Genomic DNA, 27373 nt, shown 5'->3' on the forward strand with positions numbered 1-27373 from the left:
TGGGACACAAAAACCCAAAGCGTCACGCCTCCTGACTGCAGCTGCTGAGGCCAGACACACCAGCTCAGGCGGTAGACCGCTGAGCTGAGAGCATCGGTCAGGGACCTGCTTCAGAGGTCAGTGGGAGTGGCCCAGGAGGAGGGGCCCCAGTGTGGGCGGCCTGTGGGAGCGGCGTTGGGCGGTCTCACCTCTTCATCATTGGGCTGCAAGATGTGGTAAAGCCAGGGGATCTCAGCCAGTTTCCCGAGCTCCAGCTCCACACTCTGCAGGGCTGTGGACAGCAGCTCCTCATGAGGTGGGTCCAGTTGCTTTAGTAAAGCACAATACCAATGAATGAGCAACACACACAGCGATTCACAGGAAAAACATTCATACTAAGCTCTAATGAGAATTAAATCTTCAATACCAGCTTGGTATTCTGCTTACAAGAAAGTCACTGATAAAGGTCAAATTGGTTTTACTCCTTGCTCTTGCTAACTGTTCTACTTACTGATCTGATTAAGATAAACATCTGTCCACTCACAGACCATCCTTCTTCCCACTTCTTTCTTAATGCATAATAACTAAAGTCATTCTCATGTGTTCTCTTGGTGAGGATTCATCTGAGGGCAATGCCCAGTGTGTCTTTTGGTCCATGGACAGCATTAGCCAAATGCAGCATTGGCCTCCTGTTGCACAGTAGCCCTAGGCGTGCAAGGGACTCCACTTACCAGAGACACGCGTCCAACCAGCAGAGACTCTGTCTCGTTGTGTAGGGCCTTAACAGTGCTGGCCACTTCAATGGCTGTGTTCCTGGTCAGACTCTGAAGAGGACAGGCAAAAGGGATGCATGTCATCACAGAGGGCGGTCAATGAGCACAGTCCCACTTCAGCAGTGCTTATGAATCACTGGCAACCATCAGAATAGAAGGGAAATCAGCAAAATGGCTTTCCAGTGCATTTTTACTGTGCCAAAATTATAGTACGCTAACGAAGATCCTGCCCTGCAGAGGGGTTTGGGTTTCCTAGGGTCCCCTCTCACCTCGGGGAACTTGGGGTGGGTTTTGTTGATGGCGTGGGAGGCTGCATTGACGGCGTGGGCCAGCTCCTGCTCCAGGAGGCCATTGGTCTTGGCCGCCTCACAGATCCTGCCGACAGAGACACAGGCGCCAGAAAGGTTCGGGGTCAGAACACACTGTCCCACTGACAGCTTTGGCACAGATATTCCATGTTATAGCTAGATATGTAACTCCTGCATTTCCCCCGTCTTCTTTATTTAAGAGGCTCTGGCTGGTAACACTAGTCGAATGCTTAGAAGACTGGTGTCATAGGCTACTTTCATGCATCTGTGCTCAGCAGATTCAGCTAGACTCTAAGCAGCGAGTGACTTTTCTCCAGTCGTGAGGGCCTGAGTGTCACCTGGTGATGAGCTCCTCGGCGGCACGGGCGCACATCTGGATGAGTGCGGCCTCCTCCTCGGTCGCTAGGTCGACAGAATGCTGCGGGTACAGGTGCGGCCTCAGCGGGGGCTTGTCGTACTTCAGCTTGTCTTCCCAGGACTTGAGAGTGTTCTCAAAGGCCTAAGCAAGCATGCAAGGAAATGAATGGGTTAAATGCAGAGCACAGCCCCCCCCTCACTCCAGGGCTGACACAGAATGGCACTCTCTCACACGGGAGGCCCTGGTCTCTCACCCTGTCCCGGGTCAGCATCTGGGCCCGGTTCTTGTGCTGGATCTTGATGACTCCTGGGGGCTGGATCCAGGCCTCTCCATCCACTTGGATGGGGACCCCCTCGTCTCCCAGAATGGTGATCTTCACTGAGCGACACTGCAGAGGAAAGGACAGACCGGGCTATGTCAGCAAGAAGCTGAAGAGGGAAAAGGGTGAGAGGGTGGATAATTGTGACAGAGGGAAGCCAGATAGAAGTGACTGAACTAATCTTCAGGATGCTTTAAGACCTAAAACAAAGTCACCTGAGCCTTTATCACAGTGGCATGCTCACTTGGACCGCAATGACAAAAGGGAGGCTAGATCGCCTGTCACGGCAGACAGAAGCTCATTTGAGCTATCACAACAAAGAAGCTCACTAGAGCTGTAATGACAAAAAGAATGCTTACCTCGGCTACACTGACAAAAAGAAGAATTACAGAGTTATCAGGACAGAAGGACCTGGGCTATCATACCAAAAAAAGCCTACTTAAGGTATCAGGACAGAAGAAAGCTCACCTGAGCTATCAGGACAGCGAGAAATCTACCTAAGCTGTCAGGGCAGAGGGATGTTTACCTGTGCGATCCTGTGGTGCTGGAGTTTGATAACTCTGGACACTGCCATTTGCATGCTCCCGAATACAGCAACCACCTCCAAGATCTTATCATCAAATGATGGTGCACAAAATATCTATAACAAGACATTAAATACATGAAGTGTGTCATATAATCGTTAGATTAAGATAAATAATTTTACAGTTCGATATCATGCTTGCAAAACATAATGCAAAAACGTCATCTAGTCATAGACAGATTAATATCAATGCGGAACTGATCATCTCTACACATACTGATCAGTTTGTTTAACATGGATGTGTTTTAGAACTTTGCACTGCAAAAGATTCAGTACCCATCATAGTCATCTCATGCTAACTGTTTATGTCCACTAGAGGGTACCATTCCTTCACTTTTGTTTCAATCAGCAGCCATACGGCTTCTCAGTCTCCTTTACATCCAGCAACTTTGCTTAGGATCAAAACAACACATCCATTTACTGTATGCCATGTTCTACTCCTAGTTGAGCCTTTTATATGGCAGCAAACCACACGTGATACACATGTTCAGGGGTACCCTCACTATCTGAAACACCCTAATCTGTCAACATTCCCTTTTAATACATCTTAGGCACACGGCCCTAGTAAATCTTTTGCTCGGGAGGGAATGCTAGGGTTATGCTGGGTTCACGGGGGTTTGAATGCACACAGAGTTTATTGAGACAGCTGAGCTAGTGCAGCAGCAGCTTCTCCTTATTAAATTTGAGAAGACACACACACACAAACAGACACACAGGGCTATTATGAGCTGTTTATCCAAAATTATCATGTTCTGTCACTTGCTGGTGCAAATGAAAGAATGTACTCATTAATTGCAAAGGCCTGACTCAAATTCTTCCCTTGCTAACAACTTTAAATGAGATGGTAAACCAGAAACAGCTGCCACTGAATAATTTTTAGCTGCTCGGGAGCCAGGGCAGCCCTAGGCCTCGGCGACACTTACATCATCCTCTTTGGTTCCGCCCCAGAAGTTAGTTCCACCGGCGTAACTGGGAATATTCAGCACTGCGATTCCCTGCAGGCTGGGGAGGGGGATGTACTGTCCGTCACACTGCAAGACAACAGCAGGCAGAGGAAGCTGTGAGTCTGATGTCACTGCTGCTCACTAGAGGCACGTCGTGTGATGGGCAGCTTTTTCCACTTACACGTCCGCCCACCAGTGAAACGTGCGTGTCTGAAGAACTTCTTACCATGTTTACTCTCACAACAAGAGAAACAATACAAGGTACCTTTCATTCTAAAGGTACAGTGAGTGATTTTTTTCCTGCAAAATTTATACATTTTTATCAAGTTGAATATGTTCTCATAGTTCACTGTTTGATCCTAAAATTAACTGTGTGGCTAGATTATTCCAAGGTATCCTGTATAAAAATTCCTACATACTGTAGGTAGGAGAAGTACACTGCATCAACATTCATTGTATGAATATTAGTGAGTGAGACTTGCTCTATATAAAAAAATCAACTCCAGGGAATATGTTTAGCTGGATGTACCAAACACAAGCAAAAAATAAGTTTCCTACTTATATGGAACATACATATCTCTCAAAAAGATTCTCAATATAGCATTGCATGCCAAAAGCTATACAGGAAGCAGTGCATTGTGGGGTTTAACATACTCTTTCTCTCTGCCTGTATAGTCAGCCTGTGCCTGAGGTTCTGATCCAGACAAAGCTCAATCAGTTTCTCACCTCTAGCTGGACCTTCTGTTCCAGGTTCTTATAGGTTCTCTGCAGCAGTTCCTTAGTGCCCAATACGCCGTACCACATCATGTTCTTAGTGCGACTCCTACAGGAATTAGAGTGATGCTACAGATGAAGAGCCCGTCTAATCACAATAATTAAGTGCTCTTTCATTAATGATCTGAAAGCAGACATTGCAGACCACAGAGCTGTTGAATACAAATGAAAATACATTTGGAAAAGAAACCCACATAAGTTAAACAAAAATATATACAAAAGTATTTTTTAAGAGTATTTTTTAAAATACTTTATTTAATAAAAAAACTGAAATTGATTTTTTTAATGTAGGTATTTATTCAGTTTCTTACAAAAGGTGAGTTTGATGGTAGAATAGATTAACCAAAAATTCTGGTTTAGGATGTAAAATCTTGATATTGCAATGCAAATCATGAAAAGCAGAAAAAGAGAGCCTGGAAGAGAGAAGAAGAGAGTCTCACCTGCACTTTTCTGGGTGTTCCTCCCGCTTGTTGTTGAACTCCAGTGAGATCTTGGCATCCAGTCCGATCCCAAAGTAGTTGTTCATGACACACTTTTCCAAATATCCCTCTCTGTGAGGCAAAACAGAAATCAAATCTTCTCATTGTAGCTAAGGAAATACAGCTAGAAAAGGAATACAAGCTAAAAAAGAAGTACTGGGTGGGAGACACTGAAACGTGTTTACACATGTCCATGCGTTTTTGAGGTTGAAATAATTACATTATAGCCCTTTAGACTGGAATTTATACTGTAAACTACAACACAGAATATGTCTTTGTATAAAAAACTCTGTATAACTGCCCTGGACCCACACTTACAGCAAGTCCAAGTCCGGGTCGATAAAGGGTGTGGCTCCAAATGGGTCGATGTTGGCCAGTAACATCTTACTGATGATGGAGCTCCCAGCTATGGAAGCAGCCAGACCGGCTCGCAAACCTGCAGACACGAGAACACAGCCAGATATCAGGTGGACGGCATGTGTACATGCACAAATATGCATGTGTGTCTGTGTGTGTGTTGTGTAAGAGTGTGTGTGCATGCATGCATGACTGCACGCGTGTGTGTGCGCATGTGTGTGTATGTGCGTGTGCATGTGTGTGCACGTATGTATGTGTGTGCACGCGTGTGTGTGTATGCACGTGTGTATGCGTGTGTGCATGTGTGTGCACGTGTGTATGCATGCGCATGTGTGTGCGCATGTGTATGCGTGTGCACGTGTGTGTGTGTGCATGTGTGTGTGTGTGTGTGCACGTGTGTATGTGTGTGCATGTGTGTGTGTGCACATGTGTATGTGTGTGTATGTGTGACAGTGTCTCAGTAGCCGTACCAGGGCAGATGATGCGAGTGTTGAGCACAGGCAGGTTCTCCTTGCTCGTAGTGAAGTGAGGGATGGAGAAGGAGCCGCAGGACTGACTGCTGCGACTGACATGCCTCTCAGGGGGGGAGCATGGTGTGGTCTTAGCAGCTGGAGAAACACACAAGTCAACTATCAATCATCTGCTGTAAATGGAATCTCCAGCTCCAATCGGCCTTTAGCCTACAGCAAAATGACACTCACTGTCACCATTAATCATCATCAAAATCAGAACACAAAGCGATAACTTTTCAGATGTCACCCTAATACAGCCAATCTAATACTTTTTGTCACAAATCATCCTTTTTCAGGGCTACAGTATTCGCAAGTAGTAGTAGAACATACAACTGCTAGGATAATTAATCAAAATAATGTAATTTGAGTAAGTCATAACCAGAGTGCAGCATATGATTTGAAAGGCAGAATCTCCTACCACTCAGTGTCCCTGACACAGCATTGGGACCCTACTGGCCTACAAACCCCACTTTCAGTAGCAACCTGGTTTGCCCAAGAGGTCTCCCATCCAAGAGCTAATAGGTCCATCAGAAAGGGGCGTTGGGTGGTATGTGTGTGTGCATGTGTATGCGTGTGTGGGGGGAGGTTGGTGGTGTCACAAACACACCACATGCAAATGCAAAGTTAGGATTTCAGGATAAAATCCAACCATTTGTTGAAGTCAGAATATCAGCTTTTCCATACCCCAGTTGTTGGTTTTTGGAAAGTTTAAGACAAAAGATACTGCCATGGGATGCAACTTCAAAACAAACAAACGCCAAAGGAAGACAAAAGACACCAAACAGCTGCAAGATGGAGGAATGGGCCAGAAAGGGCAGCAATGCCCCTGGGACACAACCAGCCTGAAAACAACCTTTCCACTGCCTGACAGATGGACAGGAAACAGGCAGTCGCGTAAACAGGAAGTAACACCATGCAATACACGATGACAAAGCCGTAAGCACATCACACTGGCATGATTGGACAGCTACTCACTGTTATCTAGCTAAAGTTATTGTGTAAAACCAAATTCTTCTGAGCTCACTTTTCATTCAAAATTCACCAGGAAATCTAACAATGGGGTGTTCCCTTGGCTGCAGCAGGTAACATAAGACCAATCCCCATTATTTACCTGTATTCCTTACAGTACAGAGTCTGAGATTGACCTGTAAATACTAATATTCAACTTTCCATGCAACTGTTTCATTTCCAGTGTTGAATTAACACAGCAACACACATACAGTAAACGTCATCTTACTATTTATATCACTATTAAGAAAACACTGGAGCTCTAATGGAATTCTCACCTTTTAGTAGGTGGCAGTGTTTGTATCATATACCATTTGATGCAAATTTGATTGCATTTAATGAGATCATGTTTAACCTGTTCTCGGGCATTGGATAGCAAAAACACAGCAATCACGCTTTTTGTTACTGATGTCAAATCAATTACAGTGTAGTTACACAAGGCAGTGTATATTTAGGAGTGGTTTTTTTTGGAGTGCACAGTGAAACATAAGAGTGAGGACATACAGGACGGTGATTCCAAGTCCTTGGTGTCTTCGTCCTTCTCGCTGTCCTTGTTTTCGTCCTCGTTCTCCTTTTTAAATTCGGCTGGGGACTGGAGTTCCTGCTGCTCTTCCGTGTGTGCGTTCTGTTCATCCACCACTGAGAGACAAAGGGTGAGAGGGAGAGACAGAGGGGAGGTGGCGGGGGGAGAGGAGGAGAGAAAAACACTTTTAGAGGATACCGTACATATTCTTGTTTGAGAACACTGAGCATAGAGCCTGTCTATTTTAAACCTACAAGTGGCAATTGCACTCATGCCATTTCAGCAAGCTGAATATGAATGCCCCTCTTTGTCAGCTGCAAATGTCATGATCTCAGGTGCACACAGGTAAACTGTGGTTTTGCAACACTGAACCTGTCCCAGAGGCTGATGATTGATAGGGACTGGTACTGCCAGTTCTCTCAGGCCTGGCACAGACAGTCCTGTTTCTCCTCTCACCCACGCGCTGGCATGCAGTCCTCACAGCTTTCTTCACACACACAGCCTCACCATGCTCTTGCCAGCCGCACCGCACAAACTCTTATTACCAGCAAGGCCGCACACAGACTACTGTGCCATTCAAATTCGTGTTACCATTTAACTCGATTACCATCGTTCTGCAAATTGTAAGTATCATTCTCTTTTCTCTATTAATAAAATAAACTGTTTTCACTTTAAATCTTTGCTCAAAGGAGTGAATGCTCCTTAAATCCAAAGGATCCATTATCATATCTTTTACACTCTCTTTGAAAGTGAAGTCATGATTAATTTGTGCTTTTGTGTTTGGGGGTCTCCCTCCAGTACTGTTTGGATTAAGAGCGTATTTTCTGATAAAGGGATTGTGGGATATCAGCCCGCTGACTCCCACAGGCCCAGACGTTACCCTTCTCAGCCTGCTCGATGATCTGCCGCACGGCCTTCTTTAGGCTGTTGGCCCTCAGCATCAGCTGTTCCCTGGGTCTGAACACTTTATGAGGGGAGCTCTTCTCCGTCACATTCTCCTCCAGCTTCTCCTTCAGCTCCGTCAGCGACTCCTCGCTCAGCTCCTCCTCCAGCTCTGCCTCTTCCTCGATCTCCGCCTCCTCCTCCAGCTCCTCCTCCACGATAGGTGGAGTGGTGTGAGGTGGGTGTGGCATAGCCTGGGCTTCCGTGTTGAGGGCCTGGAGGAGGGAGTCCAGCTTCTCGTTGAGGATGGCACACTGCGAACAGACAGAGAGGCGTCACCCAAAGAGGAAGGGGGGGCAGAGGCCACACTACTACAGCCAGAAAAGGCTAACAAGACATTCTGTCTGGTTCAGGCAGGTTCACTAAGGTTCATTAAGGCCTGTCTTGATTTGATTTGGTTAGATCAAATCAGGACAGGCCTTAGTGATACCACAAATATAGATGATGTGCAGCAAAGCACTTATCAATGGACTTACTTTCAGAGACATGGTCTCAGCCTCATCTGAGTTCTCTGTACTTTTCTCGTAGGATTTCCCCACTTTGGCCACAAAGTCCTTCACTGTTTCACAGAGAACCCTGGAAGAAAGGAAAGACAAATCAAGGGAGAGGGGATGGGAAGAGACCAGAGGGGAGGAGTGAGAAAGGAAAAAAGAGAAAGGAAAGAAGAGGAGAGTACAGGAGACAGGAGAAAGTGGTTTATTTCCCACTCTCGTTTTTACGGCAAATGCAAATGCATGTGGATTGAGAACTTACTTTGCAGAGGATATGACCACGGAGTGCTGATCTGAGTTGAGAATCTTGGTGAGGTGAGCAGCGACTGAATCCTCATACGCAGAGATCTGAAACTGTAACAGCAGCAAAACAAAGACTTAAAGAGAGGAACATGAAATATCAATACTTCTTTGGACTGGATATAGACAAAGATTTCACAACAATATATGTCCTTTGTTGGGTATTTGATGGATAATGTTATATGCTATGCCAATATTAACTTTGATGACTAAGGCAAGGAACTGATCACATGCGGCCAAAGATCCCTCAAAAGGTGCAACTGACATCACTGAAGAACAATAACACAAAAATTAGTAAGAATGTATATTCCTCTACTTTATAGCTGCTTAACTGCACTTTCCCTATGAAAAGCAAAGTCAAATACCTTGCATCCTGAAACAATAACTTTGAACTTGTGTTGGTGAGCTATCCTAATGTTTTTGGACTAGTACCTGGCACTCCTCAGACTCCTCTGGCGTGGCGGGGCAGCTCTGTTTTGGAGGTATTTTAATCTCATACGTCATTATACTCCACCTGGTAACGAAGGAAACAGTTGACATTGTCACCTCCTGCAGCTGAAGTCACATAATTGGCACTACAGTAGATTTGGTACAATAAATTGGGTGCAATGATCCTGATTGATCAATAAGAGTCAAACGGATCTAGTGTTATACGTTACACCTTAACCATAAGTACACTCCTCAAACCTCCCTCTGAGTGATAGGCTATGCCACCAATTAGCCTCTCCCACTATACCCTGTGTAGTGGGCTATATTACCCTGTTCCCCCTCCTACCTGCCCCTGTGTAATAGGCTGCATTACCCCATAGCCCTCTCGTTTATCGCCATACCTGTCCAGCATCTTGGTGCTTGCCCTCTCGAGCTTCTCCAGGATCTGGGGCAGCTGCGTGTCATCGTCACAGGACGGCCCCCAGCCCAGCACCCGCGCCAGGTCATTCCCCGTGCCCAGGGGCAGCACTCCCAGCTGGCACTACAACAGAATCACACGCTCGGCTTCAGCCTCCATCCATCAGCAACCCAGGACCTGCTTTCATTCGGCGCGGTCCTGTGGACTTTCATTAGGCGCAATTGCCTACCTGTTTGTGAAGGTTCAGCTTGTCGATTTCAGACAAGACCCAGCCGACACTTCCGTCCCCTCCGCACACCAAAATTCTGAAGTTGTCAAACTTCTGAAACAAGCGTAAGCTGAAGGACACAAAGCACAAGAGGACTCTGTCACTGGCACCAACCCAATCACAGTCACTTCCCTGGTATTTTAGAGAGGATTAAATGCCAAAAATATGTGTGTTGTCATTTCAAAGATATTCATTTAGATATAAGAATTTATGAGAATAAAAAAATCTTGCTAAGGGAAATAGACCCCATAAGACGTATTACTTGCAATGAGAAATTTTATTAAAAACGTGTAGCGTATAGCTGTACAAATATACTGTATAATTACAATGGTACTGTAACTGATTCAGTAGCAGAAATCAGAATTTATTAGGATGCCTGACTGTCTGTTCTTTACACTGAATCCACAGTTTCCTCACCCTAAGTGTGGACCACCGTTGACCAGGTCAAACACCTGCGCGGGATTAAGGAGCTGTTTGAAGCGACGAAGGAATTTCACTCCCTGGTTGTCCCCACTCTTGGAGTTGACAAAGACCAGAAGAGGGCTAGCACAGGACGGGGGACAAGTGGCCTTCCAGAACCCTGTCAAAAAGAGACAAAAATCACTCTTTCTGCCACCATGAAATAACCAGCAAGCAACACACCAAAGCTAAAGAGCAAGTACCTGGACTGAACCATCGAGCACACCTACATGCCACTTTCAATCCAACTCTTCATGGTAGAGTATAATCAGCAGATGTGTCATTTATTTTACACATTTACACGTTAAAGGACTATGATTTTTAAGACATATATCCAGCTGTATAATAAAATAGTTTGCTGTGTGAAGTGCTGTGGTGTGCTTGGCAAATAAATACTACTAAAACAGTATGAGTTCCATGTACTCATAAGGTGAGAGAGTACATGGAACTCATACTGTTTTAGTAGTATTTGAAACAATTCAGCTTTATCTTTTATCTTTATCAAAAGGACCACCTTCTGGTTACAGATGCCCCATTGCTCAACCGCTAGGCCACGCTGCTGCCACGTGTTATACATAGAGCCAGACACGTGACGTTTATTGACAGTGGCTTTGCTTGGCAGGGTTGGGAACAGGGGATGGCAGTCAGTGGGTAATATGAGACGTTATCATAATTAAACAGCTCCTTCAGACAGTCATTATGAATGCGTCTCGGGGACAGATGTTAATGAGGCCTTTGTGCAGCCGGGCTCCCAACATGAGGATCTATTCACAGTGAAAGATGCCACTAATGTTGCACACTATAACAGCAATCCAGCCACAGCATAAAAAACAGGACCACAAAGGTAACACTATATAACAGCAGCAAGGTAATAAATGACATATATACTTTGGTACTGAATATTCTTTGACTACACTGGCAGTACAAAAACACAACCAAAACAAAAACATTTTTAAAAACGGGTACCTATTTATTGTAATGCTACCATGCGCAACAGCATGTGCTGTAGGAACTGAATCAGCGGAGTAAATTACATCTGTTCTGAAGACACAGGCAGGGAATTACTGCACGCATTTATGTGCTTTATCTTACTGTACAGCTCATTTTTGTGTGTATGTTCGTGCATGAAAGTATTTGACATGTACTTGAGTGTGACAGTGATTGTGCTCTTTGTGAGAACCGAGTGCTTTGTGGTGGTGTTTGTGGGGTGTTTCTCGAGGGGGCTGGCCTCAGTGGGGGGGGGTTTGGCAGCCCCCCGGGAGCACTCAGACCTCAGACCCCCCTCCAGAAGGCTGGATGTAACTGGGAGTGAGTCACGAAGCCTCAGCACGTGCCGCATGCTGCTCACAGCCAATTAAGTCTCAGAGCTGCTCATGGGCTATCGCTGAGGAAGGGGATTCCACAATGCTGTGTGTGAATGGCAGGATTCACATCCTATATCCACCATTTAGGTCCCTCTCTCCCTCTATATCACTCCATCTCTTTTCCTATATCACTCAGTTTGTCCTCGTCTCTCTCTACTCTTGCATCACTACATCTCTTCCCCTGCAATACTTCATCCCTCCCTCTGTACCACTCACTCTCTCCTCTCCTCCTCGGTATCGATCCTCTCTCTTCCTGTGTCTCCATCAGAAGACCTTTCCTCAAGTCCTCCAAATCGCTAACAGCTACTGAGGTCTACCACCATACCACACAAAATGCTCATACTTTCTTTTCTGTTCCAGTTTAAGTATGTATTCGTGTTCCTGGAAACAGTCGACTGCGATCATGCTGTGGGAAGCCATATGTCTGCATTATTGGGAGTGCACTATCCCATCTGTACGTAGGGGAGGAGGACTGCACTAATACTCTGATAAGTCCTTCTCCAATTAAAGAGAGAGCCCCCCGAGCCATCCCTTGGGGTCACGACCCTGATCAATGGAGGAAATCGCTTTAGTGCTCTCGTGGGCTTCATTCCGCAGCTGATGGGCGAGGTGGAAACAATAAAACGCAGCCCAGCGTGCGACTCTATTATTAGACTTTCACAGCCTCCTGCCAAGGTGTAAGCCTCCATTTAAAATAGCGCTTTTGATTGACGGCAAAACCCTCCCCCGTGCCATTCCTAGAATACACATTCTCAGCTATACACACACTGAGTAGGGCTGCAACCAGCAAGGTGTAAATTGAACTTCACTGTTAACACGGTTAGCGGAAAAAAAAAAAAATCACGCTTATTGCGTCACATAATTTCCCAACACAGCAGGCTGTGATTCATTGGCTAAGAGGACACTGAGACATAGGGGGCATCTATTGGCTCCTGTGAAGCTTGCTTTTGATTGGCAGAGTAAGGGCATTGCAGCCCCGCCTGCATCTCCACGTGAGGAAATGCGTTGAGAAGTGTTGTCAAAATGTATTTATGTGGTGATCAGCTGCACACCCACTGCTTTCTCCACAGTAACTGAATGTGAAAAGGTCAAATGTTTCAGGAATACCCCGGTGGGCTTCAAATGAGGCAAGCCTCCTCATCTCTTCCCTTTCAGTGTGTTTATGGCTTCATCTCCACTGAGCACTTCTGCTTTTGCTGGTGGTGAAGAGTGTTTGGCTAAGGCCCAAATATCCATCCTGACCTCTTGGACTTGCCTTAAATATCTTGGACTGTCCTCTGTAAAAACACCTGCCCAAGAGATCACCTGACTCTTCATCCATCATAGAAGCCCATCTAACCTCATTCCACCGACTGTCGAGGCAACCAGTTACCAAGGCAACTGAGAAATGTAAAGTTCACCCTGCGCTGACAACATTTCAGAAACTGCCACTGAGGAAAAGCACATGCTACCATGGTTTTGTTTGTCATTACCCATGATTGTCTTCTTAGCTGGTGCAAACAGATATTATTTTTGGTCTGCTACTTTAATTGAACAGTATAAACTTTCTTACCATGTTGATCTTATTAGGTTATGTGCACATTAGTATCATGTGAGTATGTTGGCCTTGATAATAAATGTTAGGCAGTATAGCTATGCAGACACAATATCGTATGCTTATATTCCAGCACTATGTTTAGCTTGATGCTCGTTTTCTGTGCTACTGGCTATTTCATTCATGCTGATCTTGTTGCTCCTGTAATATGTACCTTACCATGACAACTTTGATAGTCAAGCTAGCTAAGATAGTCTGCCAAATAAGTAATATTAACAATAATACCATGGGACCCTATTGCCTGATGCTGTAGGGTCCAGGCCTTCGTTCCACATAGGAGTGCTCTAACCCTGGGTTTAGAGACCTACCGTCCGAGTCGATGCTGTTGAGCGCAGTTGGCGGGATGATGGACACTTTGCACTGACCCAGGGGACACTTGCGAGGGTACAGGTCCATGCAGGCCGTGTGCACCTGTCCAAGCAGAGAGAAAGGGGAAACAGAGCAGCAAGCAGAGACACGTGAGTCCCCTCAGTTGTGCATACCGGGAGTAAGGATGAGAGAGCCTGCCGAACACTATTCTCAGGAGGCCAGTAGTCAAAAAAACATGCCACAACTGAACAACTACCATGTGTAATAGTCTGAAGCTATTTTGTGAGTCAGTACACAATATAATTGCATTTTCAAAGACTGCAGTGAAAAGGCCCCTGGGAGTGGCTCTCTGAGAAAATCGGAGCCAGGTAAGAGCATTAGCTGTAAGAGTGTGTACTACAAGGGAATGGAGTCTACAGTTGCGTGAAAATGACAATTGTGTTGTCTAAGAATGTGAAGTCAAATATTGTGTAGACATTGTGAGGTCTAGTATACTGAGGGAAAAGAGCTTAAGGTCTCAGAGAGTCAGTCAAACCTTTAGACACACTTAATCATAGAAGGTTTTTCTTTATTTTTACTATTTTCCACATTTTAGAATAATAGTAAAAGCAAAACAAAATATATATATATATATATATTCATGCATAGGCATAAACTTCACTATTTAAATTTGTCTAAGAAACAAATTTCAAGCATTTAAGCATTTAAGTCCTGAGATCAAAATGTCTTTTAATGCATGTTTCCCGTTATTTTAATCTGGTGTGTCCAAACTTTAGACGGGTACTGTAAACGTGTGGGTCACAGAGAATGAGGGGTCTAAAAATGTGAGGTCTCATAAAGTCAGGGGTCAAAGATCACGCGATATAAGGGCACCTCTCTGAAGAGACCGACCGGCTGCATTCTCACCATGGCTTTACACCACAGGCAGCGCCAGTCCTGCAGCCGCAACACGCTGCCGCACGTCTTGTCACACACCGCACACTTGGCACTGACAGGCAGGTTCCCCTCCAGCCACTGGTGGGGCATCGCAATCTGCAACAATCAGCCACACGTAGCATCAGTCCAACAGGCAGCATGCAGCACTTACCATTTGTGGTTTCTGTTTCCCCTTTCTCTCTCTCCTCCTACCTCTTGCTACCCTTTCCTCCACCCCACTATGTCCCTCAACATACTCTTGTAATCTATAAAGTGCCTTGACTGACATCGCTCTTCGGTGGAAGTAAAGTATGGAGCAACATTTGAAACCTGATTCTCACGGCAACGACTCACCCCATCTTCATCCTCAATGATATCTTTCCCAATGGAAGCCAATGTTGTCCATTTGCAGTTATTTGTGGCCCTGACGGCACACCTTTTGTGGGCTTTAAATTTGCACACTACAAAACAAAACAGGACATAGAGACATCATTAGTTCTCCCAACAAAACTGCTGTCTAGGAATACATTTATTCAGCATTCTGTACTCAAGAAAGAATCAAAGTGTGTGGATTACAGTAAATATTGTGCATTGTTTGTTATCAGGCACAGTCATTTCTATAAACCTTCTCAAGAAAGCTGGCTGAAAGTTTGAAAGTGTGCTTTCAATTCATGATTATTGTTAAACACAGATACAGTATTCAGTCCAGCTGGACTGACTTCTCCACACTTTTTACGCAGCTCCTGAATGGGCAGTAAAAGTGAACGTCATCACCCTCGCAACACTTTGCACCCAGTCAGCAAACTCTATCATTCCAATAATCTATTCAACAGAGGCAATTTATATTGCTAGGATGTAGATAAATTCTAGGATGTAGGTTAGCAATATTAACATAACAGAAATGGTATCTCTAACATGACAGAAATAAAATGGAACAGTAGGATAGAACAATGGAGACAATTAGGAAAAGATGCAAACCATGCAATGAAAAAGGCGCAATAAAATTCTGCAGTAACTGTAGTTTGCTATGCCTTTCACTAAGGCAAACATCAATGGAAAAATGCCCTGCTGGATGAGTCCAGAGTACAGTTGTGTTACAAGGGGGCTGATGTTAGGTGCGTGCACAGGGTGGTGGAGAAATGAAGTGTTTACACTGGAAGACATATACACAGTAATAACAGATGATGCCTCGGGACCTGCTGTGGTACAATGGAAAGAAAAGGCCTTGTGCTCCTCTGTCATTTTCCAAACTGCTTACAGAGACAGTGCTGTGCACACTAAGATCAAAATGCTCTGATACAATCAATGAGGTGCACGTAGTCTGTGTTATGGTTATTCTGTAGAACAGAGAGGCACCACAGTGGCATGACAGTGTGACTAAGTCATTTGTCTGATCAGCGACAAACACCATTTTTCTCTCTTTAAGGAAAATTATCAACAGAGTATGTTTGGCTATATACATTAAAAACTTTCTGAAATCTATTGCACTGTGGGGCAAGATCAATCATCATAGTATTCAGCCATACACACTTCCTCACAGTGCATTTTGAGTATTACACTTCCTACTCAGTGTTAAAGGTTATGCCTATAGCAGTTAGAGTGAAAAGGGCCCCCAGACTCACACACACCCCTGCACATGCACACACGGCCGAATCAAGCCTCCCACGCCACCGGTGCCCTGTTTCCGACGTCCAATTAACCAGAGGCTGTCAGTTCTGTTGTTGATTTCCTGCAGTAAATTGAATTGCAGGCTTAATCTGATTAAGAATGCTCATCTGGTTCACAGCAGAATGAGAATTAAGTGCCTGATTGATCGTGCGCCCACCTCCGCGGCGATGACCCGTTCGCCACATAATCAGGGCCATTCTCCCTAGCGATATCTGCTCACTAACTGCGCCGCACTCACTCACGGCCCTGTCAGATGCTTCCTAACGCAGGCACTTCATCGATGTATCCTCTCAGGTGCATTTGCTAGCCTAATGAAAACACACCCCGCAGAACTGTCACAAGCCTGACCCCTGCTCACTCGCAATCACCTGCCACTGAGGCACGGTGACAGCGGAGTGTTTCTGCGGGTCTCACATACGCGGCCATATGCGACCGCGCTAACCTCTGCAAACACAAACAGGCTGGCCCGTTTCCAGTTAAATCCTAATTTAGCAGCGCGTAAACCCATTACACTTCCTCCATATGCTGTGGAATCTCCGTCTCCCGGCGGATTAGAGGGATTTACGGTGGCTCATTACACTGGTGCTGAAATGCATCCACATTCGTTCGTATGCTCTCCGGCAGCTGGAATTATCCATCGCCCTTCAGCAGTACTGAAAACACACCCTCCATCTGAGGAGGAAAGGCCCACAGTGTGGACCAGAAGGGTCGTATGGCCCCGGCACACGGGAACACGCGTGGCCCTCCGTCACCCTCGCTGCTGTCTGCGCCCGGGCCCTGGACCCAGATCAGACGCTGCTTGGAAACGAGACGAATCCGCCTTCCAGACACTTCATTAAAACCACAGCTCTGCAGACTGGCTCTCGACCTCTTCCTCTTTGAATGCCGCATTTCTAATCACAAAGCCCCGCTTCTTTTCTCAACGCTGCTCCCAATTAGTGCGTTTCTCGGGGAAATCAGATCTTATGGACTCTTGAAACATGCATAATAATGCCACACTCCACCCAGCTACTGTAGAAGTATAAACCGCACATGGACCATTAACAGAGTATATAGTCATTCATCAAGTGCACAAAACAGCACTCAGAATGTCTCGCTAATGGACTGAGACATCCAGGATGTTCCTGTCAAATTAGCCCGGGAGAAATATTAAATCTGTCTCCTCGGTTCTATCACACAGCTTGCACATCAATTTGTATCGATTGGTTTGCACAAGAAATCGAAGAGAAGAATAAGCAGCACTTATCACTCTCAGCCCCTCAACTTTCTCCATTCTCACCCATTAAAGACTGGGCCTTCCTCAGTATCGCTTCCACCGATGCTTCATCTATAAACCTGAGCCCTCGCGATATGGGGATGTGTGAGGGGGGGAAAAAAGAGAAGAAGCTGCCTTCTTGCAGAGAAGTAAAGGCCCAAAGACACAACCCCAGAGGTTTTCTTTCCACAAAACACACCACTACAACAAAAGCTTTCAAGAAAACAGAAAAAGCTCAAACTTTACAACACAAAGATTTAGCTCCTACAGAAAGGACATTAAAATGTTCAAAGCACGGGAAGACACTGCGATGCAATTTCCAAGACGATAAATACAGCAGGCGGTGCAGATAAAATGAGGAGCAGTAAAATCCCTTTTTTTGTGGAAATGTATAATTAGCACCCAGGAGGAAGGTGGGCTTGAGGCAGCTCTAACTCAGACGACTCCATCACAGAGGTCAGGAGTTGAAAGTGTTGCCAAAAGCAGTAAAAGACAACAAACATGTTGCGCATCTGAAAAGAGTCGCTGTCCTGTTGTGTCTGAGGCAATGGCTCTGGCATGAAAGATACGGAGAACCATTGCGAAATGCTGGTGATTGCTAGAGAGGGAGGAACTACAGTCATCTTGTTTTCAGGAACTCATTTTTAAATCGTCATGCAATACAAGGCAAACTGAAACTGTCTAAAACTAGGTAGCAATTGAATTCACCTTCCTCTAGGAAAAGCATTTTAGCAAAAGTATTCTCTGTTATACGCACAGAGCATATAACAGCATACAACGTTTAGCACATAATCAAACATTTATGGAAAATATAGGTAACCAGAGAAGTAAGCATAGAGGCAAGCGTTTTTTTTTTTTTTTTAATAAAAGGAAATGCAAATATTTTGAGTTGATTCTCACTCCACTATGTTGGTCCGCAAGTATATTCAGTGTATTTTCAAACTAATGAAGAAATAGATCTCAGTTCACTCAGAAGTACACCATTCAAATTTAATATTCATGGGTCACTATTTTTTCCATTTCAGGTGAAAGCAACCATATCAAAAAGATCATTACTACTCTTTTCCCTAATGAATGGGACAAAACTAAAGGACATCACTTCCAAGAAAAGAAGCAGAGATTCGTGATTTTTTTATTCAGAACTTGCTATATTTACTTCCTGGTTTCACGTACCACTTGCAGTGAGCCGGATTTAATGAGTGCCATCTGCATATTTCATCTCACTAATTAGCACTATCTTTCCACATGATTTCAGCACATTAGTATGCATAATGCATGATCCATGGGTGTTATTTTTAGAGCAGGTGCTTAAACCTGCATACTACTCTTGAAAGTGCATTTTCTCCATGTCTAAAAGTGGTGGTTTGTCTGGGTGCTCACAGAACACATATTGATCTGGATTGTGTTCGGCCCCATTACTATAAGACCCTTTACAGTACAGGTCCACTGTTTTTCACCAGTAATGGTAGACTATATTAGGCTTTCAGAAAACAGCTTACAAAAATACATCTGGGGCATTTATTGCTTAAACCCTCCAGTGTGCAATACCTTTACTTCCAAAACCTCATGCACACCTCAGCCAGAATACTGCACCACATAGCCTTTCCAGCCAAGAGCTAATTGAAAAATATATCCCTCAGGAATGACAGAGAATGCAAAGAGCATGTAACACCGTAAGCCTACTGTCAGCCAGTCGGAGACGGCGTCAGGGACTGAACCAGAGGAGGAGATGAGCCCCTACCTTCGCAGGAGAGGCCGTGGGAGGTGACGCCGGAGAGGCTGTCCCGGCAGACGTTGCAGAAGGTGGGGCGGGCGTGGGAGCAGGCATACCAGTTGTGCATCCCTGAGAAATGTTCCACATTAAACTGTGCCGTCTAGCAAAGGAGAAGTTAAGACAGATTGGCAGCACCAGGATAAGACTCCAAGCCCTAAAAGAGCACTTTACAGAGCTAATAGCTTTTCTTCAACATGCATTTACAAGCACGCGCACACACACGCACGCACACACGCACGCACAAATGCATACACACACACACACACACATAAACACATACACGCACGGACGCATACATACACACACACGCACACGCACACACACACACACACACGCAAAACTCACACCGCATGCAACGTCCAACATGCAACCTGTTACTATAGATACAATAAAACAAATGAAATTAAAAAAAATCATTAGGGAAGTGGGCGGCTTCTGTCTCTTTTGTCACACACATTACACCATCCCAAGATAAGGAGCTGAAGACAGCACCCGCTTCAAGCTGATTAAAACCAAGAAGGCTGATTAATCCTAGCACTTTGCTGCTGGTCCTTAACTTGGACTGATTCATTTAAACAAGGTTAATGTTGTCACATTTATTTTGATCTTTGAGCAACTGTAGCATAAAACAGAAGGTGCTTGCTTAAATGAATTACTCAAAGTTAAGGATAAAGCGCATCATTCTCAGTTGGCATCAACCCTTTAGTCTCACAGTCGTGACTGCGGCACTGCCCTGTGGAACGGGCTCTAATGTCACATGAAAGGGGTAAACCTTATCGATTACCCTGGAAAGCCTCTCCATCAAATACACCTGGCTGTCCATTTTCCCATGATGTAGGGAGCGACCGGTGCTATCTCTGTTCTGGATCTGAGGGATGGCTGCGGCAGTGGACCGGGGGAAAGGGAATCTTCCTAATCTTATTTAGCTGTCAATCACACCAACTGGTATTGAACATCTTGAAGGAGGCTGGGGGGTTGGGGTGGGGGGTTGGTAGCAGTTACAGCTGACAATGAGTTTTACCCTTAATACCGTCAACAGCAGAGACCGTTAAGCTTACCGCGAGCGGCAATTTAAATCACCTCCATTTTATTGGTCATTATAGCCACAGACATTCAGATTTAATGACACCAGCGCGGCGGCGGCTCTTTTTTTGCTTCCCCCATTAGCAGCCAACGGTGAGCTGCTTCCACAACAGCACATATATCTCCTTTTTCCATAACGATCCGCAATCCCCCGAAGTAGCCTTCCCACTGCACTCTCCCCAGCTGCTGCGCGCACCACACTCCACCACGCTCACAGACACAGGAGGGGGAAAACATGGCTCTAAAAAATCTATGCTGGGGATAAAGGCAGGCTCTCCGCAGTAGGATTCCCATGCATGAAGACGGCATCAGGCTTAGCGCCCGCTGGAGATATAACACGCAGCTCAAAGGAACCACATATTAGAGGCTGTATAAAGAGGAGGTTTAGAAACTTCTAATGAATCCAACAGTGAAACCAAAGAACAGCAGAGACGACCACATGTCACATTTGGCATGCAACTACAGTAAGTTACACCGAGGGGTGTCAGTCATTTTTCTGTCCTCCTCCTGCCTGAGTGGGAACATGCATGCGGTGCCAACCGCTGCGTCCGCGGGGGCACCTACACAAGCGGGATGGAACTTGTCGACTTGTGCTCTGTGAGGAAGACGCTGAGAGAAGTGGCAGTCCCCCTTACCTCGTAATGCTCTCTGGACTGAACAGACTTTAGGGAGCTGATCCAGTCCTCCATCTCCTTTCTGTTCTCGGCGCAGAGGATAAGTCTTCGGAAGGGAGTAATTACCTGGAGAGAGATTCGCCCGGGTGAGTGGCTCTCGCCCCTGACACCAGCCGCTGCACTGAGCAGCTGAAAATGTGTTCCTTCTTTAAGGCGGGAGCCAGGACAACACCACCCCCCACCATCCTCCCTCCCTCCTCCTCCTCCTCCTCCTCCTCCCCAACCCCAGCTTGAGTGAGATCCAGTCTGACGGGCAGAGCGCCTGGGAAAATGCTAAAAGCCTGTTTCATAACAAAGACCGCCTGCACTGAAAACCGTCCCAGCGGACTGCCCCTGATTTTAATGCTTTCATTATTTATTGATCAGTCCATCTTCAATTTTGATTTGCCTTCTTTCCCACCTCAGCAGTGAGGACCCCCTTATGCAGCTGGCAGTGTGTACAGCCGACATGGTGCTAAGGCAGGGGTCTGCATAGCAGCTCAAGGCGTTACCTTCATTTACCAACCTACCTATAGCCCTGCAGTGTAATGCCCTTCACCCAGGTCCTGACCTCCCTGTAGGTGCTAGCGGACAGCTCTTAATAGCTTTGATGAGATGTTATTCCAGCTCTGGTTTGGACTTGCCATCGCAGTAGCACCTGTTTTAAATCCTTTGTGAGAGGAATGGGTAGCTGCTGGTGTTTTTGTGTTGATCAGCTCATAACTGAAGATTGGAGATTTTCTCAAGGATTTTTTGTTCATCATTGCACTGCACACAAATCTGTAACATAAACTGGCATTGGAAAACTGTCAAGTCTTGCTGCACCTAAACCTGTCACTTCCATCCACACATACACTCTCATTGCCACGTCTTTCAATATGATGTTTTTTGTGGATTTCATCAACGATACGATCGACGGAGTCACAACAGTTACGGACTGTTGCAAGATTCCTTGACACCACTCTGACAACGTAACTGGGAAGAAAGCATTAAAACAGATTTTAGCATCAAGTCAGGGTTCAGCTGAAACTGTCCTTCATGCTTACACGTTAAACATTATCTCTGCTTTGTGAGACTACTGAAAATTGATGAATTAATTAATTAATTAATTAATGGAGCTAAGTGATACGACTGGCCAGCTGTAAAAGATGTTCTTAATCATACGTGGTACATACGTGCGCACACGAAAACCAGTATGCATTACAGCATGTGGCTCTCAGTTCCCACCTTAGACCGGTTTGGGACAGCCAACAACTGCTGCTGTAAACTGAGAACCGCAAGGCGCCGCCAGCTGTAGCGCCATTTCACACAGCCTTGCGTGATTCAGTCACCTGTACGCGCTCTGTGCAACTTCCAGAGAAATATTCAGCATTGTTGTGTGATTGGCCCCTGCGGAGAGAGAGCCTTGGTACGAGACAGGGGAGTTAAAGGGGGATTAAAGCAGCCAGGGAACAGAGTGGGTCACATGCGTGTGCCAGTGGGCGCCTCCACACTTATTTGTGCCTCCTAGGGCATCAGGGAAAAGCTGGCTTGACACTCAGCTCCATGCCAGTTTTTATCGGTGCAGAATTCACCCCATAACTCTGTGTGCCGTTCCTCCGGCGGTAAGCCGCGTCCAAATGCCAGGGAGTCACATTTAAAGCCCCCTAGCCTTGCGTGCTATGATGTGTGGATATCAGACGCAGGCGGGCTCGTTAAGTTGGCTGTGTGGACGCGTCTTGTTAGGCCATTTCTGGGCTCAGTCATTAGACCAGAGGATTAGTATCGCATCGCATGGACAGGGAGAGTAAAAAGAGCTGTCAGAACACTGGCCCCTGGCCATCAGACAATTCTTTTTTAAAAAGATAATTTTCTCTGTTTGTGCAGAGATGCTTCTGGGCATCAATACTGTTGCAGGGCAAATAAAAAAGCTTTCTGCTCCACACAGCTGTTCACCCACCCTTCTTAAGTACCAGCCTGTGAGATACCTTATTTGGAATCCTATTTCATAAGATAATGGTGCTGCCCAACAGTAGTAATCCATCACCAATGTAGCATGGCACAGAGGGACCTGTAGATGATAAAACGGTTCCACTTTATATTCCCTTGGAAGTGCAATTTGTGAGCAAATGGTCCCACATTACACAATAATTTTCAATATGACCAAGGCTCTCGTGCTTAATGAATTCCTGTGAGGTGAACCATCAGCCCCTGGGGGAGTGAGACATCTTCTGCAGAAGGGGTGCGTTCCTGTTTGCTGTCCAATCAGCTCTGCAGCTGTTGTTTACACGTTACTTGACTTCCCAAGGGCTTGAGATGCCCACAGTACTTCCATGGACCTGTCTGACATACCAGATAGTCACGAAGCTACGTGGCAATGCCATTTAAAAGTTCAGCTCCTTTTTAACTGCTCAGAAAATGAAAAGAGGTCCATATAAGATTAGGGATTAACTGTCAAAGGACGTGTATATCTGCACCAACTGGTATCTGAAATGGTATCTAACACTTCTGACTGTTATTATCCACAAATTTTTTCAGAGGTCCTGTAAATTACATTACATGTATTTAGTAGATGCTCTTATCCAGGGTGACTTTCAGCACAACAGAACATAAGTGTATCCATTCAAGTTAAATGAGCAACACTGTCAGACCAGGCTAACTCACAGACTAGTAAATGTCCAAGCTGGCCCAGTGTTTTTTTTCGTAAAAAGAATGTAATCTCACTTAACTTACCTGGTTAGACAAAGGCTCACAGTCTGGTTCAACACACCTCACTAGTAAGATTCATTGGAGGCAAAACTCTTAATATTAGTCTTTGAGATGGAATACACTCACAATGCACTGTACAGTGAGTGGACTTTCAGATGAATCCCCCTTTCATTACAGTCAGAGCTTCAGCAGGGCTGCTTTAGAAACTAGCAGAAAATCTCCCATCGATTTTCATCTCCTGCGTGATGCAATTTCTTCAGTAATCACATTAGCATTCGACCGCCAGCATTACGTAACTCCCGCATTCTCCATCCCAGCCACTTACGGTAAAAGGATTTTCAAATATGCTTTTCAAAGACACCACGGCTCTGTGTTATCCCTATTTTTCGGGGGCAACATACATGTTCACTAAAACACCAAAGTTAATTATAAGGAGGCACACTAAAGGTAATGGAGGCCGGGGCTCTTGTGAGTTTGGTCCAGTCCTGGGAAAAGGGGTGCCCTTTTCGACGGGCTCTGACACAGCGGTGTGCGGGTGGAGTGATTTTCAGAGTGGAGAGGTTATCATGATCCCCCCACTGTAGATGAGGATAGCTGATTGATCCAGAGGATGTCTCTGCAAGAGGAGTGCACTGCATGAGACTGACTGGTGTCCAGGGACTCTGCTATGACCTCACACAACCTAAAATAGTCAGTAGCCACCCCCCAAACAAGAGGTATGATTTGGTGTGCAGCATCATCTCATACAATAAGACAAAGGTGGAACGGTTAAGAGTCTATCTGCCTATTGTGACCCAATAATCCTGCATCATTTTTGCTAATTTTGTAAAATTTGAGGATTTTGGTTCATTTTAATGATAGGATTCCAAATCACCAGACCAAGGAATTGCAGAAGCTTATGTGTGTGCGGTGCATACCTCATTGATCAAGTAAATAAAATTTATTCTTGCATAGCGCCTCTCACAATAGGAATTTCCACAAGGCACAACAAAGAGGTGTAATTTTCGTTAATATTTATGTTCTTTTTTAAAATTAATTTATTCAGGTGTTCTTTCAGGCAGCTCAATCTTAAGCCAGAAATGCAATCAAGGTCTGTTACAGTGGCTGAATGACACTTAAGGTGTGGGTAACACTGAAGATTGAGACATTGATACTGCTTCAGTGGATGAGCACAGTCCTGGTGATGCTGTTTAGACAAACCACTTTCTAACAATGCCTACTTTACATGGCTTACATTTATAATATGAAACTCTTATTCAGCAAGCATCCACAATTGTTATATCAACAATAGAAAGCAACACAAAGAAGCTCTGCGGATCACAAACTGAACGTCACACCATTTGATATTTGTCTCAGTGCTCACACACACATGGTTGTACACCGAAACACACACACACACACACACACACACACACAGACACGTGCACATACACACACAGAGTACATGATTTAATGATGCCAATTAAAAAAGACAGCCTGTTGTGTTGAGGAAATCAGGGTTTTCTGGGGACACCTACATGTATGTGGGAAGAACAGGCAAGTATAGCCAGATCTAAGTTCATGAGTGGACCTCTGTGGACCTGCATCACAGTGCTGTCCCATGAAAAAAAAAACAAAAAAAAACGCTGCAATACCACATTATAACTGCAATTTGCAAACTGCATCTGTGCACCTGTGGCACTGCTTACACATCAGAGGCAATAATATGCCTTCATCTCCCATGCATTAGATTTTAGCTATACTTTGTGATCAGCTACTTGAGAGGTTTCTGATGAAGGCTCAGTCAGTCTCTACTACTGGCAGTGGCGAACTGTAATGCATTCGTCCCCCATCTCATGCTGTTGAGTGGGGTGGGGGGTGCCTCTGAATCAATCGCAGCTCTTTCTGCCGAGCTACAGGGAGGAGAGAAACAGCCCCGATTCGTGACTGATGATTGTGTAACAGACTCCCGTCGCTCAGGGTTATTTGACAAATTACATTTTGTCCTGTGAGCTATTTATCTCCATCTTAGACACTGAATTAACACTATCAGGCGACCTGACTTTGCTTAAAATATTACCTCACAGCTGCACATTACACAGCAGCCTAAAACATTCACAGCACAGTCTGTGCTTCATCTGATGTGGCCACTGGAGGACCGTAATTAGCTACCTCTGAAAGACCAAATCAACTTCCCCAAAATCTTCACCAAAAGCACACAGGCAAGAACACTGTGTTACGCTCAAAGGCATTGCATCAGAGGGTTGATTCGCCATGCTTGACGAAGGATTGTCTAATTAGGAACACCAAGCATTTCCATTTGAATTCATTCACCATACAGTTCATGAAAATAACAATCTTGCACTAACAAATTAAAACTGAAAACACTGAGAGAATAACATCACAGAATGGTAGCCATCATTTCTGAGGTGTTTATCATAATTAAGACTTTGCTCATACACATAAGCAGCACGCACACCTTCACATTTTCCCAACAGCAAATGGCCGTATATAGGCTATATACACACGTGGACACCCCCATACAAATACATACAAACACACACAAATGCACACTGAAATGTACACTGCCAAATGCACACACAAACCCATACAAACAGACAAATGCAGAAATGCAAGCGCACACCCACTCATGCACACGGTCACTCACATGCATGTCCACACAAACACACTCACACACAGAAGAACACACACACATGCAAGCACACACAGAAGCATGCACATACATACACAAAGAGATAAACAACAGCACTATGCACGCTTTCTTCTCACTGGAACATTTACACATACACACACACACACACACACACACACACACACACACACACACACATACATGCAGACACACAAAGGCACACACAAATACACAAATATGCAAATTCACACATACAAATGTGCTCATGTGCACACAAACACATTTACACACATACTGAAAAACATCTTGCTTTCACAAGCAGAGTCTCTCACACTTGCCTACATATGATAAATGGCTCACACTTTAACAAGAAGAACAGAATGCATCCAGTTCTCCAAAAAAGCACAGTATACTGACACTACTCTATATCTCAGGCAAAAGTTTAACCCCCTCCTTACACCTCTCCCACAGTGTCAATGATCAGGATGGTAGGGAAATTTCCCTAATCTAACATTACAAACAGTACGTCCCAATGACATGTATCTATATACTGTTTCACAAAAGCAGCCACATTCATACCACAAAGATGCGGACAAGTACCTGAGAGGGTTAAGTCACAGCAAAGATAAAGGCTGAAGCAATGATGAAGTCACGTTTCTAAGAGAAAACAAACAGAAGTTCCAGTAGTGTACGGCTGCTGTCTCACGTGTACCGCATGGCACACCACCGAGCTCTTCATCCGAGATTCCGCCCCGTTCTCCCAAACCCTCGTGTGGGAAGGTTAACACATCGCAAGGACAAAAAAGCTCATTAATAATATACAAACAGACAGCCACCCCGTTGGTACTCCCAGCCAGTCTCAGAAACAGCACTACCTACACGCACACCCCCCCTTTTCATAGAGCGAGCGTGCTGGTATGAAATATTCATAGCTGTGATTTCTGAATTCCTCCGCAGTGCGCTTATCAGATCTCTCCTACTGTACTGCCTCTGTCCATGTCTCCTAATCCGCCATTGGGTGAAGTGGGGCCTCTCCCTCCCGCTCTGCCCAAACCTCAGATACACCGAGTCACATGGAGCAACATGCAGCCTCCTCACAGCACTCCCGCACACACTCCAGCATGGACACACTCATACATAAATACATTTATACATACATGAAGCACCATGTAGCCTCCTAACAGCACTGCAGCACACACTCCAGTATGCACATA

General features: G+C 45.2%; 1 protein-coding gene across 5 annotated transcripts in view; it reads right to left on the minus strand.

Annotated features, from left to right (window-relative positions):
- The window catches only part of dgkh (diacylglycerol kinase, eta), a 56395-nt gene that overhangs the window by 6133 nt on the left and 22889 nt on the right, over positions 1–27373 (minus strand). For all 5 annotated transcript variants that reach the window (XM_036540031.1, XM_036540034.1, XM_036540032.1 and 2 more), the window contains 24 exons: positions 20822–20926; positions 19071–19203; positions 14761–14867; positions 14398–14523; positions 13491–13593; positions 10183–10345; positions 9727–9835; positions 9481–9620; positions 9083–9164; positions 8613–8704; positions 8336–8435; positions 7798–8113; positions 6899–7033; positions 5345–5482; positions 4836–4953; positions 4479–4589; positions 3991–4087; positions 3244–3351; positions 2264–2377; positions 1672–1806; positions 1399–1559; positions 1022–1127; positions 711–803; positions 189–308 (listed from right to left, as the gene is read on the minus strand). In XM_036540031.1, coding sequence (XP_036395924.1) covers positions 189–308; positions 711–803; positions 1022–1127; positions 1399–1559; positions 1672–1806; positions 2264–2377; positions 3244–3351; positions 3991–4087; positions 4479–4589; positions 4836–4953; positions 5345–5482; positions 6899–7033; positions 7798–8113; positions 8336–8435; positions 8613–8704; positions 9083–9164; positions 9481–9620; positions 9727–9835; positions 10183–10345; positions 13491–13593; positions 14398–14523; positions 14761–14867; positions 19071–19203; positions 20822–20926 — 3012 coding nt within the window. The remainder of the gene's footprint in view (positions 1–188; positions 309–710; positions 804–1021; positions 1128–1398; positions 1560–1671; positions 1807–2263; positions 2378–3243; positions 3352–3990; positions 4088–4478; positions 4590–4835; positions 4954–5344; positions 5483–6898; positions 7034–7797; positions 8114–8335; positions 8436–8612; positions 8705–9082; positions 9165–9480; positions 9621–9726; positions 9836–10182; positions 10346–13490; positions 13594–14397; positions 14524–14760; positions 14868–19070; positions 19204–20821; positions 20927–27373) is intronic.

The sequence above is a fragment of the Megalops cyprinoides genome, chromosome 11 (genome assembly GCF_013368585.1).
Source record: "Megalops cyprinoides isolate fMegCyp1 chromosome 11, fMegCyp1.pri, whole genome shotgun sequence".
Taxonomy (NCBI): Eukaryota; Metazoa; Chordata; class Actinopteri; order Elopiformes; family Megalopidae; genus Megalops; species Megalops cyprinoides.